At 31.0% G+C, this 19468-nt stretch overlaps 3 protein-coding genes and 1 long non-coding RNA gene across 4 annotated transcripts; 2 read left to right on the forward strand and 2 right to left on the reverse strand.

The window, feature by feature from the left end:
- Positions 1-3694: 3694 nt before the first annotated feature.
- LOC115724446 (uncharacterized) lies at positions 3695-4889 on the forward strand. Its single transcript, XR_004013196.2, has 2 exons — positions 3695-4122; positions 4242-4889. It is a non-coding gene; the product is annotated as an uncharacterized LOC115724446 (long non-coding RNA).
- A 2968-nt stretch (positions 4890-7857) lies between these two features.
- Positions 7858-10380, forward strand: LOC115695313 (uncharacterized). Its single transcript, XM_061118130.1, has 4 exons — positions 7858-8218; positions 8275-8841; positions 9004-9794; positions 9925-10380. The coding sequence occupies exons 1-4, from the start codon at positions 7858-7860 to the stop codon at positions 10378-10380; spliced, it is 2175 nt and encodes a 724-aa protein (XP_060974113.1).
- Positions 9239-12929, reverse strand: LOC133038856 (uncharacterized). Its single transcript, XM_061117282.1, has 4 exons — positions 12625-12929; positions 12157-12513; positions 11533-12051; positions 9239-11428 (listed from the first exon to the last, which is right to left on the reverse strand). Exons 1-3 carry the CDS (start codon positions 12850-12852, stop codon positions 11842-11844), a joined length of 795 nt encoding a protein of 264 aa, XP_060973265.1. The 5' UTR covers positions 12853-12929; the 3' UTR covers positions 9239-11428; positions 11533-11841.
- Positions 12930-12955: 26 nt separating this feature from the next.
- On the reverse strand, positions 12956-18892 carry LOC115713131 (uncharacterized). Its single transcript, XM_061117283.1, has 4 exons — positions 17039-18892; positions 14639-15535; positions 14127-14528; positions 12956-14044 (listed from the first exon to the last, which is right to left on the reverse strand). Exons 1-4 carry the CDS (start codon positions 17324-17326, stop codon positions 13925-13927), a joined length of 1707 nt encoding a protein of 568 aa, XP_060973266.1. The 5' UTR covers positions 17327-18892; the 3' UTR covers positions 12956-13924.
- Positions 18893-19468: the final 576 nt, after the last annotated feature.

Raw genomic sequence — 19468 nt, forward strand, 5'->3', positions numbered from 1 at the left:
CAGATGAGTATGAACGTTCAACACTAGGGTACAACCACTATACCACATACACATCGTACCTCACTGTATGAGTGTTGTAGGGTTTACCCCGAACACTGAGTAACGCTGAGTGATGTACGACACACCTTAGCATTTTCCCGTGCCCGTGTTGGTATCACTGTATCGTACTCTCAACGACAATCATCACTATACCAATGCACTCTATAACTTATTCATACAAGTGTTGGTAGTGCATAACATAATTCAAGCATGCATATACAAACACATATACACACATTCAGATAATCACATCATACATTATACACAGTTCTTACCTGTAATCCGAATTCAAGTGTGCTGGCCGACCTGAACGGAAATCTCGTGCTAGATGGATGCCCTAATCACAATAATTGCAACACAGATGAGTGACTCGCTAAATCACTTTCCGGGACTTAAACTTGAAACTAAAAGTTTCCCTATCGATAAACCTCATGGCAATACCCTAAATATCTCAAAATTGGGCAAAACTAGGGTTTTGAAAATTCCCCCAACAGGCAAACCAGTTCCCAACCAAAAATCCGGTTCTGGGTCACCAACCGGTCGACCGGTTGCCACAGGTCCCCCAGAACCGGAATTCCGGTTCTGTGCTGGGAACCCGAAAAATCTCCCCTTGAGCTCAAAACTTAACCAAACTTTCTCAAACTCTCCAGTACACCTATACAATGCATACACAACATTTTCCAACCAGCAATTCACAGAAAAGACCACTAAATCAAATTATGCCATTAAAGCTCAAACCATGAGCTTTAAAGCTCATGCTTGCTCACTACCCTCACCACAGCTCAAAGCTAATAACCAGAGCTCAAAATTAACTCAAAATAGACTTAGAAATCATATTACATAAGCTTTACATCTTAACAGCCACTAAATCACAATTCCACAATCTCAAACTCGAGAAAAACCTTAAAAACAAATATTCAAAAGTTCTATGGTTTTACCTTGCTTAAGATTCACCACAAACTTGCTTAATTCTCAAGAAATACTAGCTTGAAGGTGAGATTTCCCCCTTGTTTTTGCCCCAGCCGAAAGAGAAAAGAGAGAGAGGGTGTTCTATCTTGATTTTTCTTTTAATTTTCTAAACTTATTTTTCAAATGAAAAGGGAATCACTCACTAATCCCTTGCTGAATTTTAATGAGAGTGCTAGGTGTCAACTAATGGGACAACCACCTATTCCACTTAATAGCAAATGACTAAAATGCCCCTTAACTTAAAACTAGGGTATTTTTAAAACTAGGGGTAAAATGGTCAAATCCCATAACCCCGATCAATCCCGATAATTTATTTTCTCTAAAATATTTCCCACTATGAAATAAGATTCTAAACTTACCCAAGTTATCAATCTAGCCATCCATCGCATTTTCCGTTGTCGCCGAGCAAAAATTACAAAAATAGCATAATACACATATAAGCTAAATAATACCCCTAGAGTTTAATAAAATCTCCAGAATTGAGAAATTATAACTCTAATATTTATTTCTAAATATTGGGGTCCAGAATTAAATAAATTCACAAATAATAATAAAATAATAGAATAATAAACATTAGTGCTAATTGCTCTTATTAATCTAAATTACTAGAGCGGTCATTACAATTATCCCCCCGTTAATAGGATTTCGTCCTCAAAATCTAACCTGAATAGCTCTGGATGTTGAGTCCTCATATCTGACTCCAATTCCCAGGTGGCTTCTTCCACCTTGCTGTTCCTCCAGAGCACCTTAACCAGTGCAATAGTCTTGTTCCGAAGAACTTTTTCCTTTCTATCCAAAATCTGAACAGGTTGCTCTTCATAGGATAAGTCTGGTTGTAAAATTTACTTTCTAAAATATACATTTCAAACTACACAATTTCCTGGTCGCACAGCGACTTTCAAAATACAATTCCCAGATGTCCCGAGACCGAACACTCCAGGTCGCGCTGCTTGACATGTACAATCTCACCCGAGCTCAGGTTCATTCTTGTTCAGCCTTCGCCTTTCCTTTACCTACACATGGAAGCAGAAACTGTGAGTCAACGGACTCAGTAAGAAATGCATATAACATACCATAAAATTTCCGACCTGTAAATAGGCGCCCATACACCTATTTACACAGCTTAACAGATGAGTATGAACGTTCAACACTAGGGTACAACCACTATACCACATACACATCGTACCTCACTGTATGAGTGTTGTAGGGTTTACCCCAAACACTTAGTAACGCTGAGTGATGTACCACACACCTTAGCATTTTCCCGTGCCCGTGTTGGTATCACTGTATCGTACTCTCAACGACAATCATCACTATACCAATGCACTCTATAACTTATTCATACAAGTGTTGGTAGTGCATAACATAATTCAAGCATGCATATACAAACACATATACACACATTCAGATAATCACATCATACATTATACACAGTTCTTACCTGTAATCCGAATTCAAGTGTGCTGGCCGACCTGAACGGAAATCTCGTGCTAGATGGATGCCCTAATCACAATAATTGCAACACAGATGAGTGACTCGCTAAATCACTTTCCGGGACTTAAACTTGAAACTAAAAGTTTCCCTATCGATAAACCTCATGGCAATACCCTAAATATCTCAAAATTGGGCAAAACTAGGGTTTTGAAAATTCCCCTAACAGGCAAACCAGTTCCCAACCGAAAATCCGGTTCTGGGTCACCAACCAGTCGACCGGTTGCCACAGGTCCCCAGAACCGGAATTCCGGTTCTGTGCTGGGAACCCGAAAAGTCTCCCCTTGAGCTCAAAACTCAACCAAACTTTATCAAACTCTCCAGTATACCTATACAATGCATACACAACATTTTCCAACCAGCAATTCACAGAAAAGACCACTAAATCAAATTATGCCATTAAAGCTCAAACCATGAGCTTTAAAGCTCATGCTTGCTCACTACCCTCACCACAGCTCAAAGCTAATAACCAGAGCTCAAAATCAACTCAAAATAGACTTAGAAATCAGATTACATAAGCTTTAAATCTTAACAGCCACTAAATCACAATTCCACAATCTCAAACTCGGGAAAAACCTTAAAAACAAATATTCAAAAGTTCTATGGTTTTACCTTGCTTAAGATTCACCACAAACTTGCTTAATTCTCAAGAAATACTAGCTTGAAGGTGAGATTTCCCCCTTGTTTTTGCCCCAGCCGAAAGAGAAAAGAGAGAGAGAGAGTGTTCTATCTTGATTTTTCTTTTAATTTTCTAAACTTATTTTTCAAATGAAAAGGGAATCACTCACTAATCCCTTGCTGAATTTTAATGAGAGTGCTAGGTGTCAACTAATGGGACAACCACCTATTCCACTTAATAGCAAATGACTAAAATGCCCCTTAACTTAAAACTAGGGTATTTTTAAAACTAGGGGTAAAATGGTCAAATCCCATAACCCCGATCAATCCCGATAATTTATTTTCTCTAAAATATTTCCCACTATGAAATAAGATTCTAAACTTACCCATGTGATCAATCTAGCCATCCATCGCATTTTCCGTTGTCGCCGAGCAAAAATTACAAAAATAGCATAATATACATATAAGCTAAATAATACCCCTAGAGTTTAATAAAATCTCCAGAATTGAGATAACTCTAATATTTATTTCTAAATATTGGGGTCCAGAATTAAATAAATTCACAAATAATAATAAAATAATAGAATAATAAACATTAGTGCTAATTGCTCTTATTAATCTAAATTACTAGAGCGGTCATTACAAATAGTTTGATTAGAAATTGATATTACATTCATTACACTACTACAATAACCAGATTTTTCGTCAATTTTAATGTCATTAAAATTACAAAATGCATTTATGAAAAAAAAAAAAACCCCACTATGGGGTTCAGCCTAATACACTTAAAAACCTAATAACCATAACTCTCACATAGTCGCCCCCTTCATTCTACAAACTCTCTCTCTCTCTCTCTCTCTCTCTCTCTCTCTCTCTCTCTCTCTCTCTCTTGCGCATGTACATTCATCACAGCCGCCTCGACCACGATATTCGTTAGTGAGTTGGTAGCAGATCACGACCTCTACCCTAAAATGACCACGACCCTCGTCGCTCGCACCAACTTAGGTATGGTTTCTCACCCATTCTCGATCACTCTCTCTCTCTCTCTCTCTCTCTCTCTCTCTCTCTCTCTCTGTCCTTATCTTCGTTGCTAGCACTCTCTCACTGCCTCTCAATTTTTGCAGGTGTTTGTGGCTCACGATCTGAGCGACGATGGTTGGTGGCAGCTTTTCTAAAAACATTTGATTTGTGCATTACACAATATATATCTAAAAAATTTCATGTAATATATATATTGTGTAATATTTGTATTTATAATGCGTAATATTTGAGGTCTGGGTTTTGATTTGTGTTTATTATTATTTTTAATTGTGCTTAAACTTTATTTGTATGGGCTGAGATCTGAAGTTTTTTTTTTTTTTTGGTGTCTCTATTTAGTGTGTCTGTTATACACCGATGAGATAAGTGTAAAAATTATTTTCCTTATTGTTTGCGAGTGTTGAAAACCGACAGAAATAATTTTACACAACGATTGAGAACCGACTCAAATACAAACACTTTTTGCGTCTACAATATATACGTCAGTTGGGGGAGCCGAAGACAAAACTTTTAAAGTCAATTAAAGATTGACGAGAAATGTGCTTTCTGTAGTAGTGTTAATAGGAATTAGGAATGATTGTTCAGGGGGGCAAATAACTTTTAACTAGTTTCTCATATCGCAGTTTCAATTTTAATATTTTATTTTATTTTTATTTATGTTATTTTACTATAAACTTCAAAACCCCCCTTTTTAAACTTTTGTCACTAATTTGTGAATAATTTAATAAACATAGTGTTCGTGGGATCGATCTTTTCTAACAATTATACTAAAATAATTGGAGGTATTATAATTAAAATATTCGTAAATTTACTGTAACTTACCACGCGCATCAGCACCCCTAAACGTAATCTTTTATTTTATTTTTAAAAGGTATATTATTATTTTAATTGTTACTAAATAAAGAAAATAAAATAGATTTGAGAAGTATAAAGCTTTAACCAAAAACTTTTAAGAAAGAAAATAAGGCAATAATACAAAGAAAGAATTACCAAGTTCTCAAAACATAGGAAAAAAATAAAGAACTTTTTAGTACAAAAATAAATTCAGAAATCGATATTGATTTGCATATTTTTATAATATGGTTAATGTCTTGATGTTTTTATGTTGCTTTATTGTTTTTTTTTTTTTTTATAGTTAATTTTTTGTTGTTGTTTAGGTGTTCTATAGTCACTTATTAGTTATTTTTATTTTTACTATAACACAATATTTTTGTAATTTTGAAACTTTAAAATAGTATTTTTAAAAAATTAATTTTGTAAAATGTAAATAGAAAAAAGTAAGGTCTGTGAACATGTAAAAGTAACAAAAGAAGATAAATATTTTTGTAAAAGTCTCATATTTTCAAAGACTTATTAGGTGATGATACGTATTTTTCGACATCGAAAGTGCGTAGAATAAATATAAATTATCTTCAATTAGTTATAATAGAGCGTAGTTGTATCATCAATTGTCACCATAATTTTCCCTACAATATTAAGCATATTAAAATGGGGATTTGCGAGATTTATACTACACATAGTAGCTACCCAACTATATAAATTTATGATAAAATTTTGGCAATTAAATAAATACTATTTTGTGTAATTAAATAAATATTACTTTGTGAGCATTCGGGAAGATCTCAGCTGGATTAAGCAGAGTTTGTGGGTGCACCAATTTTTTTACCGTCTGACTGTCTCGTGGCATTGCAAGCTTTGAGGAGTTCAATTTTTATGATTTTTTTTACTGATATTATTAAAGATTGCAAAATATTGCTTGTCAATTTACTTTTTGTGAAAATTTGTTTTTCAAAATTCAGTTATTTATAGTTTTGTTAGAGTTTTTCATTCTTTATCTTGATCTTAACTTTAGTTTGGGAGATTTTGATTTATTATCAATTATGATAATGGGTTTCATGGTTAATAAAATTTTAATTTTCTATTAAAAAAATCAACAAACAATACTAATAATAATAATAATAATGAGAAATGGCCACTTATTTTGTCAACGAGCGGGTGAAGCTGCCTAACACGTACTTTTATGGTGCCAAAGACGTCAAAAGAGTAGGATGTTTTATTTTTTATTTTTTCTAGAAAGGATAATGTGAGTAGGTTAGATAGGAAAGCAAATTAACAAAAAACGGCCTAATATTTGTCTAAATGTATAAATAGTCATTGGCTCATAATGGACAACCTAATTAGTGGATCAATAATATTAGAGAAATGTTAAAGAGTTGAATAGTGTTTAATACTTTTGTAACGTGTAATATGATTATTAGTGTAATTTAATATAATGTGTTATATATTTTACTTTAATAAAGATTATAAAAAACAGTTTAATTTACTTTATAATAGTGTTAAATAAATTGGTATCTCATAACAATAATAATTTAATTAGGATGAAGAGTGCACCAAATCTTTATTAAAAAAGTAGAGTGTTAAATAAATTGGTATCTCATAACAATAATAATTTAATTAGGATGAAGAGTGCACCAAATCTTTATTAAAAAACTCAATACTACTCTATCTTGTTATTATCTCATTGATGTCTTTGAAAAAGTAACAATTACCTTCAATTCATCAATCTCATTGTATATTGATCTACAAACTAAAACACTTTATATGAGCAGAAATATAAGTTAGTATAATGAAGACGACAAATCTAATTTTACCGTCTAAAATTTTAATTAAAAAAATTATTTTTATAAAGTTTTTAAATTATAAAAATACATTTTGTTTAGCAAAAATTAAAAAATAAAACGACGAGAAATTAATTTTATGACAACAATAAATAAAGGGAAAATTTTAGTATTATACCTATAATATAATCAATTAACAGAAATAACCTTAATTAAAAAAATGAACCCTAATAACGTGACACGTAGGCTTCTCCTACCTGAATTGAAAAAAAAAAAATAACGCAAACAAAAAAAACACGATCGACCATACGCGCCAAAAAATTAACAAAAAATGGAATATGAATCTTACAACCAGTGCGTGAAATACAAACGCACATACAAGAACATATAAATTCACGATTTGTTAGTTTTCAAATCAATTTGAATCATTTTTACAAAAAAAAAAAAACCATTAACGACCAAAAAAACCTTGGAATACAACCTGAAATTCAATAATCAACAAATCGAAATCAAAAAACGATTTCGAATCTGTCTACGACTTCGATTCTGTGTTACTGTGAGTAAAAAACATAGAAAATTCTTATTAGATCCTGAAAACAGAAAACACCATTGACGAAGAAAAAAGCTTCGACAACGATCTTCAAAATTTCAATCAAAAACAAGAATCGAAGTTGTTTCTCAAAAAAAGAAAACGATCCTCAATACAACACGATTGCGTAGATGTTGCCGGCCAAAAAATAAAACAATGGAGAAAAATCGTTACTCGCGAAAAACTTGTTGACTGTGCTCTGTTCTTCGCGCAACCAAAAATAATCATCGAACAGAAAAAGGTAATCTATATCTTTGTTGTAATATTACATTGTTAAGAAATATCATTACAAATAACATGATCATAAATTTTCCTATTCACAGTGCAATTTCTTCATGTTTATGCTAAATGCAATTCATCGATTTTTTTTTTTTCCAAACAAAAACATAATTACTGTGCAAAAAAATATCAACATTAATTTTCACAAATACTTAAAATTTCATTAAAAAAAAATAATAAATAAACTAATATGTATATGATAACACACAGGAACCAATGGACCCCATGACAATCATCCTTTTCTACAATGGAACATGGGTAGACAAAACAACATACAATGATTATGAAGTGGCAGGTATACTAATCCCAATAAAATGTTCCTATAATGTTCTTGCACAGGAGATCTATGAAACCTTATCAATAGACAGAAACAAGTATGGAATTACAGTGAAATTTCAAATTAAAGAAGGGATACCACCTATAACCATCAAAGATGACAATGGCTGCAAGTTCTACCATCAAATAAGGAAGAAAAATGATGATGAAACAAGATACCCTTTGATGGTAAACACATTTGAATCATCAGCATCACCTGAATGTCTTGCCAGCAACAATTATTTAGAAATTGGAGAAACAAGTATGCGATTATGCGAATGTTACCAACAAGAACAGAATATGCACAATTGGTAGCAGATTATGCTTATGATCATGCACAACAAGCACTGCAAACAAGTTCAGAGATAAACCAAGTAATTACAAATCCTCAAATTGACAGAATACATGTTGGCCAAGTCTTTTCAAACAAGCAAACACTGAAGAATGCAATCAGCCTATACTCAATTAGACAAAACCAGCCATTCAAGGTGAAGAGATCATCAACTCTTGACTATAAAATCGTTTGTGTTGATGAAAATTGCAAGTGGAGTTTCCTAGCTTCAAAACATGGAAAAACAGAAATGTTCAAAGTTAGGAAGATAAAATATGACCATACATGTTCGTTAGATATCACCTCCGGAAACCATCCTCAAGCCACAAGCAACCTAGTTGGGCATGTGATAAAAAACAAATTTGTCAACCCAAAAAGAAACTACACTCCAAATGAAATTGTAGACGACATTGCAGATGACTATAGTGTCTCAATATCCTACCAAAAAGCATGGAGAGCAAGAGAAAAAGCTATGGTGGATGCTAGACGCTGCCCACAAGAATCGTATGGCGAAATACCATCCATATTATACATGATGCAAATATCCAATCCAGGTATTCTTTTTATACTCTTGCATATCGTAAATCAAAAAACTTAATAGTATACTAATATAGAAAAAAAAATTAATAATTTAACATAAAACATCAAAATATATTCAAAACAGTATACAAAAATATTCAATAATAAAATAAACTAAAAAGTTACTTATGTAACAGGAACAATCACAGATCTTGTTACTGATGAAGATGGTAAATTCAAGTATCTATACTTCGCTATAGGAGCTTCAATCAAAGGTTGGCAACATTGCACCCCAATAATAGTCACAGATGGTACATTCTTGACAAACCAATATGGAGGTACTCTATTGACTGCAAATGCACAAAATGCAAATCGGCATATATTTCCACTTGCATTCGCAATAGTGGATTCTGAAAATGACAACTCCTGGAATTGGTTCATGCAAAAAATAAAAGAAACATATGGAGAAAGAGAAGGACAATGCATAATCTCGGATAGGCATGAGAGTATATACAAAGCAACAAAGTCAAACTTCCCACTCCTAATGCATGGGGTATGTTGCTATCACTTGCTCAAAAATCTAAAAATGAAATTCAAAAAAGGAGGAGATGAGCTCAAACATGCATTTGATGGAGCTTCGAAAGCTTACACTATAGAAGAATTTGAGAAATGCATGCAAGATTTGGACAACATTGACTTAAGAATAAGAGATTTCTTGGCCAATGAAGTTGGATATGATAAATGGACAAGGCTATACAGCATGAATAAAAGATACAAAACAATGACATCAAACATAGCAGAGTCAGTGAATGCAGCTCTCAAATCAGTAAGAGAATTACCAGTTGCAACCTTACTAGAATGTCTACACTCTTTGGTACAAAGATGGTATTGGGAAAACAAAAATAGAGCCTTGAAAACGGACACTACTTTGGCAAATATTCCAGAAAAGGCTCTCAAGAAACAAAGAGAAATGGGCTTAAAATACAAGGTACACTTAACATTAATTTAAATTAAATTTCGTACTTTGTTTGAAAAATATAAAAAAAATCATTAACAGTAAACAATATAATTTCTAAAAAAAACATAATAACAAAAAATTGAATAAATTCTTCATGCAGGTTGAGACAGTAAACCTTCTTGTATACAAAGTGCACGATTATACAAGCTCCTACATAGTAAATCTGGAAAACAAAACATGCACGTGTCAGAAGTTTGACTATGACGAAATGCCTTGCTCGCATGCAATGGCTGTACTAGCCAAAAGAAACTTCTCTTGCTACAAATACTGCTCCTACTACTACACTAAAGAAGCTTTCATGTCAACATATGAGGATAGCATACTTCCATTAGGTGAAGCAACATCATGGAATATACCAGAGGATGTGAAGAATATCACAGTACATCCACCAAAATATAAAAGACCAGCTGGGAGGCCAAAGAAAGATAGATATAAAGGAGCAATGGACACAAAAACAAAAGTCAAGTGTGGAAAATGCAACCAAAAAGGACATAATCGACGGTCTTGCAAAAATGAAGCAATTCTAAATCCACTGAAGAGAAGAAAGTTACTTTAGAAACAAACTATACAACAAAAAAATGTCTTTCAGATTTCTTATTTTTACAAATATAAGACAAAATAAAGGAACACTAAGAACTTCTGATTTTTCATTTTAAATACCTTCATATAAATAAATAAAGATGAACACAAATGTGCTTACTGTTTTACGAAAATTAACAAAATAAACATAACAAATATATTTTGTAAATAAAATGATTTCAAAAATATAAAAGAAAAAACCAATAATTTGAATCTTGATTTATAATTTACAAAACTATTTTAAAAATATTTTCTTCATTAACATTTTCATAAACAATTTAGTTGTTAATTTGATAGTAAAAAAAAATGTAATCAATATTATTTAACTTAATTTCTTAAACATAATAAATTGAAAAAATAAACAAAAATACCTCTATGATTTGAAAGTGTGTACCTCTTTTCCAAAAAATATAAATAAAAAACAGAAGATATATGCAACGGTTTACAAACCCTGAAAAAAGAAAAATACCAACTTAATCAGACCAAACTCAAAAAAAAGAATACAACAAACAAAAAAAATACATACTACCATTAACAAAAAACCAAACTGATAAAATTCCATAATAATCTTACATTATATTACACATCTAGTAAAAGAAAAAAAACTTCAAACTTAACTCCAAAAGCAACCTGCATTAATATCATATTAAAGGTACTGAAAATAGTTCCAATATCCATACATACGTTTGACAAAATGACCAAGCAAAAAGAAGGTTAATATGTTTAACGTTCATAACTACCCAAACTAGTCAATAATAACCCGTACAAAAGTATCAAAACAACAAGAAACAAAAGTGTTTCCAACTACATTAAACAACTACTTCTTTTTCTTTCCATCCTTTTCCATCCTCCCAGGATACTCTGAAGGTGATTCATAACCACTCACTTCCTTCTTCTTAGCATGAACAAAGAGCTCAACACACAGCTTCTTTCGAACAAAAGGAATGTCCAACTCCTTCGGAATCTTGTCAATCAATCCATGAATAAAATACTCAGCGTACTTTATAACAAAAACACCACAGTCACTGTGACAAATCAAAAACAAACAGTTAGATACAAAAAAGAAACATAAACGAATATAATCAAATAAGAACATAAAAACAAAAAAATAACAAAAAAAAAAGATTACCACTGCTCTTGTTGAGGCAAATCTTGAACGATAACAATTTCCAAAGGGTCTGTCTCACTCTTTCCTTGAAAAAATCCTGTGCTCTTATCAATATCTTTCCTTTGATCATAAAAATTTACATGTGACAACAAAATAGGCAACATGACAGCAAAAGCACGAACCAATTTTTCTGAGTTCTTGTACCTCCCAAATCTCATAGAATTGCACACTTTAAGACATCTCAAACGTATGTCAAAAATGCACATAATCCAGTGAGCCAAATCAATCAGATTAATAGGCATTAAGACATTATCTAATTCAATCCATTTTCTACTGCAATACATACCAAAACCAGCTACGTATGCAGAAGCTTTCTTTGTCCTTCTTAACAGATTCAATGTCACAATCATTCTTAACAAACTCATTATACATCTCAAAAATCTGGGCAGCAAAGAAACAATCAGTGGTATTAACAAAAGAGTTTACACTCTCATTGTACTTTATCTCCTTTCTCAAGTAGTAAAAACAAACATCCAAATGCTGCATCAGAAAAAAAAAAGCCAAAATAAATTCATAAAAAATCAAATATAATGTAAAAACCCATTTAAAATCAAACATAAAAATAAAAAAAATAAATGGACTAACCGAGCATGACAAATTTCTTCCAGGAGTCAGCAAATCATAAAACCACATCTTATCATCAATCTTCATAATTGCAAAATCCAACGGGACTTTCAATTTCCTATCACGTTCTTTAAACTTTTTAATCTTGTTCCTATCATTGAAACCGACCTTAAACCACTGCTCAAAAAGTTTAGACTGAAGATCATCAATACGGTCAAGTGCAACTGAAGAAAAAGCAAGCAACTTAGATTGTTCTCCCTTTGGTTTACTACTACTCCCAATAGAACCAAAATCAGATGTAAATGGACTCCTCAATGCAGATCCAATATTGGGAACCCTCTTTGCAAACTCATAAGAATTAGCTTCTAAATTCTTTTCCTAGAAACAAAATCAAACAGATTAATACATAAACAATAATAAACAAACCAATATACAAACAAAAAAAGAAACACTTTGACAAACTGTTAATTCCATTAACATTATACGTACCTTTTTCAGGCTTCCTTCAATGGTTTCAATTTTTTCATTAATGATCTCCATGGCTGACAAAGTAATACTATCTTCTGTACCTTGACTATCAAACAAGTTAGGAGACCCAATGACACCAGCCACAACAACATCAATTGCAGATGAATCAACCATATTTTTTCTTGCTTCACCACCAACATCATCCTTGGTAAGCCGATCCACCTTTTTTAGATTTGTCATCACCCTCATTAATTCCCTTTATAACTTCCTTGACAATAGAAGAAACAGCATCACCACCCATACCCTAAAAAATGAAATTAACATATAATGAGAATAAAAATAAAAAATTGAAAAAAAAAATTAAGAAAATAAAAAAAAACAGAATCTACAAAATAGTTACCTGGTCCTCACCATCATCTTCATCATCCTTTGATTTCTTATTTAAATCTTTAAACTTAGCATGATCATCTTCATCTTGTTTTTTCCTCTTCTCTTTATCAGCATTAGCATCGGGCTGAGATGAAAGAAAACCCATTATATCAAAACTTGGAACATCATCATTATCACCCTACAAAACATATATAAAACTTATTGTGAAGCATAAACTTAAATAAAAATATAAAAATATTTACATAAAATAACAACAAAATTGTAAACAAAGTCAAAACTTATAGAAAACACACAAAAAATATGTAAACAGTAAAACACATTACCTGTAAACAGTAATACTGTAAACAGTTACATGTAAACAAATTTTTATATAAAAACACAAAATCAAATAGAAAATAAAAACATTACCAGTAAAGCAAAGGTGTCCTTCTTTAACCAAACCACCATCTCCAACATTTTGTAAACCTTCACCCTAATTAAACATATTGAAAATAATAATGATATAAATAAAAATAATTAAACATAACAAATAATAAATCATATTAATTAGTCTTTTAATAAATCATATCCATATACAAAATAATTTCTTTTAACAATAAAATACAAAACTGTAAACAACAAAATATTTATAAAGGAAACATGAACAAAACCTCTACAACAGTGTCTCCCTCATTAACCAACACACCACCACTTTCAGCAAGATTTAAAACAGGATCCTGTTACAAACAAATAATTAAAAAGAATATGAGAAAAACTAAGTAATCATAAAGAAGATAAAACTACTTAATATTGCAAAAAATAATAAAGCTCATTAAAATACAAAACTATTTACAGACATACAATAGAATAATCTTTAACATTTTCAGTAACCAAATCTACATCATCAACATCTTTCATAACTAGATCCTGAAAAAACAAACAAACACATCAATTATAAAAATAAGAACTTTAAAACTATAAAATAAAAATAAACAAGTAAAAAAAAATAAATAATCATATTTACATCCTTCACTGCCAAATCAACATTAACACCATCTTTCAAACCAGATTCCTGCATTAAAACAAATATTAATAAACATACAAACGAATAATAGTAAGACAACTAAACAATTAACAAATGGATAAACACTCACATCATCACTATCACCACCACTATCATCACGGATATCCACGACACTCTGAGAAGCTTTTAAATCATCAAACTTTTCTTTCAAGTCATTAAATTTCAAATCCAAGTAAAATTGCAAACTTTCATCAATCTTAGAATCTATGTGGGAAATCATATTGAGTTCCAACTCCTTGAATCTACACTTAATATCTGATGTAAAACCCTCAAAAGACCCATCAAAATGTAATTGCTTTTGAATTACTTTTTTAACGTCCCTCCTTAACTCATTTAAAATAGAAGATTGTAAACCAATCGCACCAACTCGATCAACATCAACATCTGAATCTTCCTTCTCAATAAACTCAAGACCAGATAGATTAAGCATTGATCTCTCTTCATCTGTAGGAAATATATATTCACCTTTCAGCTATCACGAAACAAAAAAAAAAAAAATAAACACAATTAGTAACCAATAAACTTCAAAAAATAAAAAAAAATGTAAACTACATAATATCAAAAAAATAAATAAAAATGTACCTTAGGAGATGAAAAAACTTTCCTCTCAACAGCACTATTATTAGGAAGACCCACATTCAACCATCTACAAATCCTATATTCTGGATCACTATCATATTCACAAAAACCAGCCTTCTGACAAAGAGGAATAGTTTCGTAAATCCAAACAAGAAATGCATAAGGAAAACAAGGCAACTTGTAAGTCCTCGAAGATTCTTTATCAGCAGCCTTTGCTTTCCCTTTACGCTTATCAATATGCTTGGAACCAATATCTTTCCCTGTTTTTTTCTTTGGTACACCCCTCAAACCAATCCTCAAGTTGTGTAAAGTTTTCTTAAAAACTAATTTTCCCCAAGGAAAACTCTCATAATCACCAATCCCAACAATATTGAGTATTTCATTAGGAACCTTCTTGGAATTAGGGCTTGTGAACAAGCAATTAGAAACGAAATACAACACCGCCATCTTAACAGCGTATTCGTCCAACTTAAAATCACTATACCTAAACCTCTCCTCCACAGCACTGACTGTTACTTGTTGATCACTAAAATACTTATCCACAAATGCATTCTCCTTCTTTGCATAACCACTCATATCAGAATCACCAACACATAATAAACCAGTCACAACAGCAAACTCAGCCAAACTAAACCTGAAATTTTGAGAACCAAATTTGAACCACATTTCATAAGGATTTTTCTGGTGTACCTCCCTGTGCAAAGCACTGTGAATCAACTGAGTTTGCATTGCGATTGGATTCATGTCCAAAAAATGTCCAAAACATGTCTCACGAAACAGCTTTGCTTGAGAAGGAGTCAATTTACTATTGATAATGGCAATAACATTGTTTTCATGGTTAGGAAAAAAAATTATTCTTCCACCAACCCTATCCTCATGCTTGAAATATAACTCCCACTCCTAAAAAATTAAAATAGTAATCACATAAAAAAATTAAAATAAAAAATTACAAATAAACAAAACTATGTAAACAAAACAGTCAACATGCCAACAATAATGAAAAAACATAACATTATTGTTTACTCCTGAAAATAGCAAAGTATACAAAAATACATAAATATTAAAAAATTAAACTAAATCATATACAAAAATATTAACCACCTAAGAATAACGGCAATCATTTGTAATTGAAAAATAAACAAAAACAAACACAATGGACCCAATGTCCCCAACAACTAAATAACAAAGAAAACTATGTAAACAAAACAGTTGACATACCAACAATAATAAAAAAAAAAACAGAACATTACTGTTTACTCGTGAAAATAGTAAAGTATATAAAAAAGGTTAGTTAGTTTAACAATAACAATAACAATAATAAAAAGAGGTGTTCTAAAATCTAAATGGTTAGTTAGTTTAACAATAACAACAAATCTCTCTCTCTTATTTATATCATCAAATAAAAGGTTTGATACTAAATTTACTTATATATATGAATAGTACTCCGTGATTGTGTGTGACTTATAAATAAAAATGCTTCATATATATATATATATATATATTACAAGATTTTAATTTGGTCAACTGCCGGTGGACCGTTGTTGATCCAACTACAAAATCATGTGTCCAACCATGTTGTTTTCTTTTCTTTCTTTATATATAATCTACTCTACTATATTTTTAGAATTCACGAGAGGCCATATATGTCAACAAACTAAATCATATACAAAAATATTAACCACCTAACAATAACGGCAATCATTTCTGTAAATTGTGCTTGATTTGTTAATATAAATGTAATTGAAAAAAATAAACAAAAATACAAACGACGGAACCAATTTCCCCAACAACTATGCCAATCATTTCTGTATTGTGCTTGATTTGTAAGTGTGTGAATTAAGAAACTGTAGGAATAGTAAAGTATACAATAACATAATAACAAACAAAATAAACTAAATCATATACAAAAAAAAAATATAAACATAATAAACACCTAAATAAACTTTAATATAAAAAAAAAAAACCTAAAAAAACAAAAAAATTAAAAAAAAAAAACAAACTAAAACTTAAATATACAAACCAAAACAACACTATTAACACTAACAGATAAAAACGAAAAAGAAAAGAAAATCCACTCATACATATGCAACATCAAATTAACAAATGAATATGCCCAAAAATTGAAGATGAAATAGCATCAACAAAGAATATGAAAAGGAAATAAAAGAATCTCAAACAACAAACCTAAAATGAAAACAAAATATAAATATATATATATGTGTCACCCTACTCAGAAAACAAGAAACAACTACCAAAATGAAAAATAAAAATCAATAAAAAAATTAAAAAATAACAACAAAACCTAAATCGATAATAGAAAAAGTTATAAAGAATACCTAATCCAAAAAATCTCATAAAAAGTAAATAAAAAACTGAAAAATAAACAAAAATAAGAACACATACCTTCATCGATTCATTGTTCTCAACTTCTAGATCATCACTGTCGTAGAAGTCCTCATCATATTCAACAACTTGTTTCAATTTTTTCAAAGGCCGATCGTCAGTAACCTTCTTGTTTCCACGATTATATTGCTTCCTCTTCACTTCCTTAACAGAAACATCACCAGAGCCCTCAGAACCACCAGAAAGATCTTCATTGTCATCTTCAGAAATCGTTTTCTTCATTTTTAACTTGTCAAGAAGAAGCTTCGATGAACCAGATGGAGAAAGGGAAGAACGAGTATTAACCATTTACAATCAGATTTTTTTGAGAAAGTTTTAAATGAATAACCCTCTATGAAACTGCCACACTAAATAGAGAGAAATTTTGAATTTCAAAACTCTCTCTAAAAAATACCCACACTAGAAATTTCTGAACTTGAAAAAAAAGAAACCCACTAAAAAACCCTATAAACCGCTCCCTCCCTCTAACTAGACAGTATACTTACAAGTCTACAAAATAGGGAGCAATTATCATGAATATCAAAAAACGTGATACCCCTGACGCGCGTGAGATGCAAGACGTGGGATGATGGATAAGAAGTGACAACACATGGTCTGACGTCACTTGGGAAACGCGTGGCTCAATAAATGATAATTAAATATAAAACGGTAATAAAAAACGGTAAACTTACCCAATATAATAGATCACGGCAAAAAAGGAAATTAGATCAAAATAAAGGCTCCAAATGTAAATTTTCCATAAATAAACTATTAACTAACAAAAAATAATTAGAAAAATAATTATATGACAACTATAATACAATTATAAATAATTTGTAAAACAATTAAAAAATAATTTATTATTTCACTGAAGAGATATTTTTTGTAAATGAAAAATTGTAAAGAGTAAAAATAAAAAAAATATATATTGAAGTATTTTTATATATTTTTTTTTTTTAATTTTTAGTTTATTATATAAATTTTTAATTGAAGAACATAATTTTGTAATTAAAAATCATAACTAACAAAATATATAGAAAAGTCAAGAAACAACGTGAAACGTACTTTTTTGTAAGTAGATTTGCCAATTCAACTCAAATTTATGTTATAGGAACTGTGAGCAACTCGAGACTGAACCTCATTCACTTTTTACAACAATCTAATATTCACTTGGTAGCAGGTCTATTTCCTTGATTATAATTACTCATAAATCCCAATCTATAACTAGTATTTACGTGCTTATCACCAATCACTTTAGAGGTGGATTGATGTTTATTACTTTTATCATTACAAGTAAAAGTATTGCTATGTTTATACAATGTTGTATACATATACTTACTATCTACTTTCTTGAAAGGGAAAAATCTCCAGCAAGATATTCCATATACTGTTTTCTTTGTAAAATTAGAGCTATCTTAGTGGAATAGAAAGTTAAACCAGGCCAATAAAACAACTTCAACTTAAAAAATGTTTCAGTACTATAGGAACAGGACATGTATCTTTATATATTAAAAGTACCTATCTAACCGCAATTCTTGGTTTAACAGAATATACTTAAAAATAAAAGAATATTCTGTTAAATTTAACGATTAGGTTTGATCTCCCGTTAACAAATAAACCCAATAATTAAACCCAAAAAATTAAACAATCTTTAAATATTAACAATCTCTTTTTAAATTAAAAAAATCATCTTAGCCACATATCTCTCTAACAAACCTATCTTGGGAGAATATTAATATTTTTTTTTATTTATTTTTTAAAAAAGAAAAATCTTTATATATTAAAGTTAACCTCACGTTATCTAATGTTTTCTCTGGATAAGCATAGGAAGCAGAAATACCACTTCTATCTTTGTGTAATTGTAGATATACCACTTCTGTCATTGACCCACTTTTTAGCTTTATAAATGGAGATGTTCATATAATATTAACACTGTAACACCCTAACTAACTTAGGCGTATTACGTGATTTTTAAACGTACTGTGCAGCTCGTTGCTAATCAACGAGGTTTATGGAAACACGTGATTAATTAAAATTTTGCTTTTTCATTAAACTTATAAACCATTTTGCAAAAAGTCTCGGGATCCCGATTTATAAAAATATTTACAAACGTTTTCACTGTTCAATTTTTACATCAAAATAAAGTCGTCTAACGACAATTACAAAATCTCAGCCGTGCTGTCCCGAGGATCGTACGCTCCAGGCCTAACCGCCCCGACATGTACAATCCCATAAGCTCGCTCACGGTCCATCAGCAACTGCCTTGCCTTTACCTACACATGCAACGTAAACTGTGAGTCGACAGACTCAGTAAGAAAAGCATAATAATATCATACATAAAACTGACTGCCGTGTCCAACACGATACTGAGTCCCGCTACTGCCATGTCCAACATGGTACTGAGCACTACTGCCATGTCCAACATGGTACTGAGTTTTGAACGTTCAGGGG

Source organism: Cannabis sativa, chromosome 6 (assembly GCF_029168945.1).
Source record: "Cannabis sativa cultivar Pink pepper isolate KNU-18-1 chromosome 6, ASM2916894v1, whole genome shotgun sequence".
In the NCBI taxonomy this organism is placed as follows: Eukaryota; Viridiplantae; Streptophyta; class Magnoliopsida; order Rosales; family Cannabaceae; genus Cannabis; species Cannabis sativa.

Bases quoted from the DNA above. Each gene is read 5' to 3' on its own strand.
- LOC133038856 (XM_061117282.1), bottom strand. From the start codon at position 12,852: ATGAGGGTGATGACAAATCTAAAAAAGGTGGATCGGCTTACCAAGGAT. The intron at 12,514-12,624 runs GTACGTATAATG...TTTTGTTTCTAG, and splicing joins TTGAAGGAAGCCTGAAAAAG to GAAAAGAATTTAGAAGCTAA. The intron at 12,052-12,156 runs GTTAGTCCATTT...TTTCTGATGCAG, and splicing joins GAAGAAATTTGTCATGCTCG to CATTTGGATGTTTGTTTTTA.
- LOC115713131 (XM_061117283.1), bottom strand. From the start codon at position 17,326: ATGGTTAATACTCGTTCTTCCCTTTCTCCATCTGGTTCATCGAAGCTT. The intron at 15,536-17,038 runs GTATGTGTTCTT...TTAATTTTTTAG, and splicing joins AGAACAATGAATCGATGAAG to GAGTGGGAGTTATATTTCAA. The intron at 14,529-14,638 runs GTACATTTTTAT...GTTTCGTGATAG, and splicing joins AAGTTTTTTCATCTCCTAAG to CTGAAAGGTGAATATATATT.
- LOC115695313 (XM_061118130.1), top strand. From the start codon at position 7,858: ATGGACCCCATGACAATCATCCTTTTCTACAATGGAACATGGGTAGAC. The intron at 8,219-8,274 runs GTATGCGATTAT...AATTGGTAGCAG, and splicing joins TTTAGAAATTGGAGAAACAA to ATTATGCTTATGATCATGCA. The intron at 9,795-9,924 runs GTACACTTAACA...TTCTTCATGCAG, and splicing joins AAATGGGCTTAAAATACAAG to GTTGAGACAGTAAACCTTCT.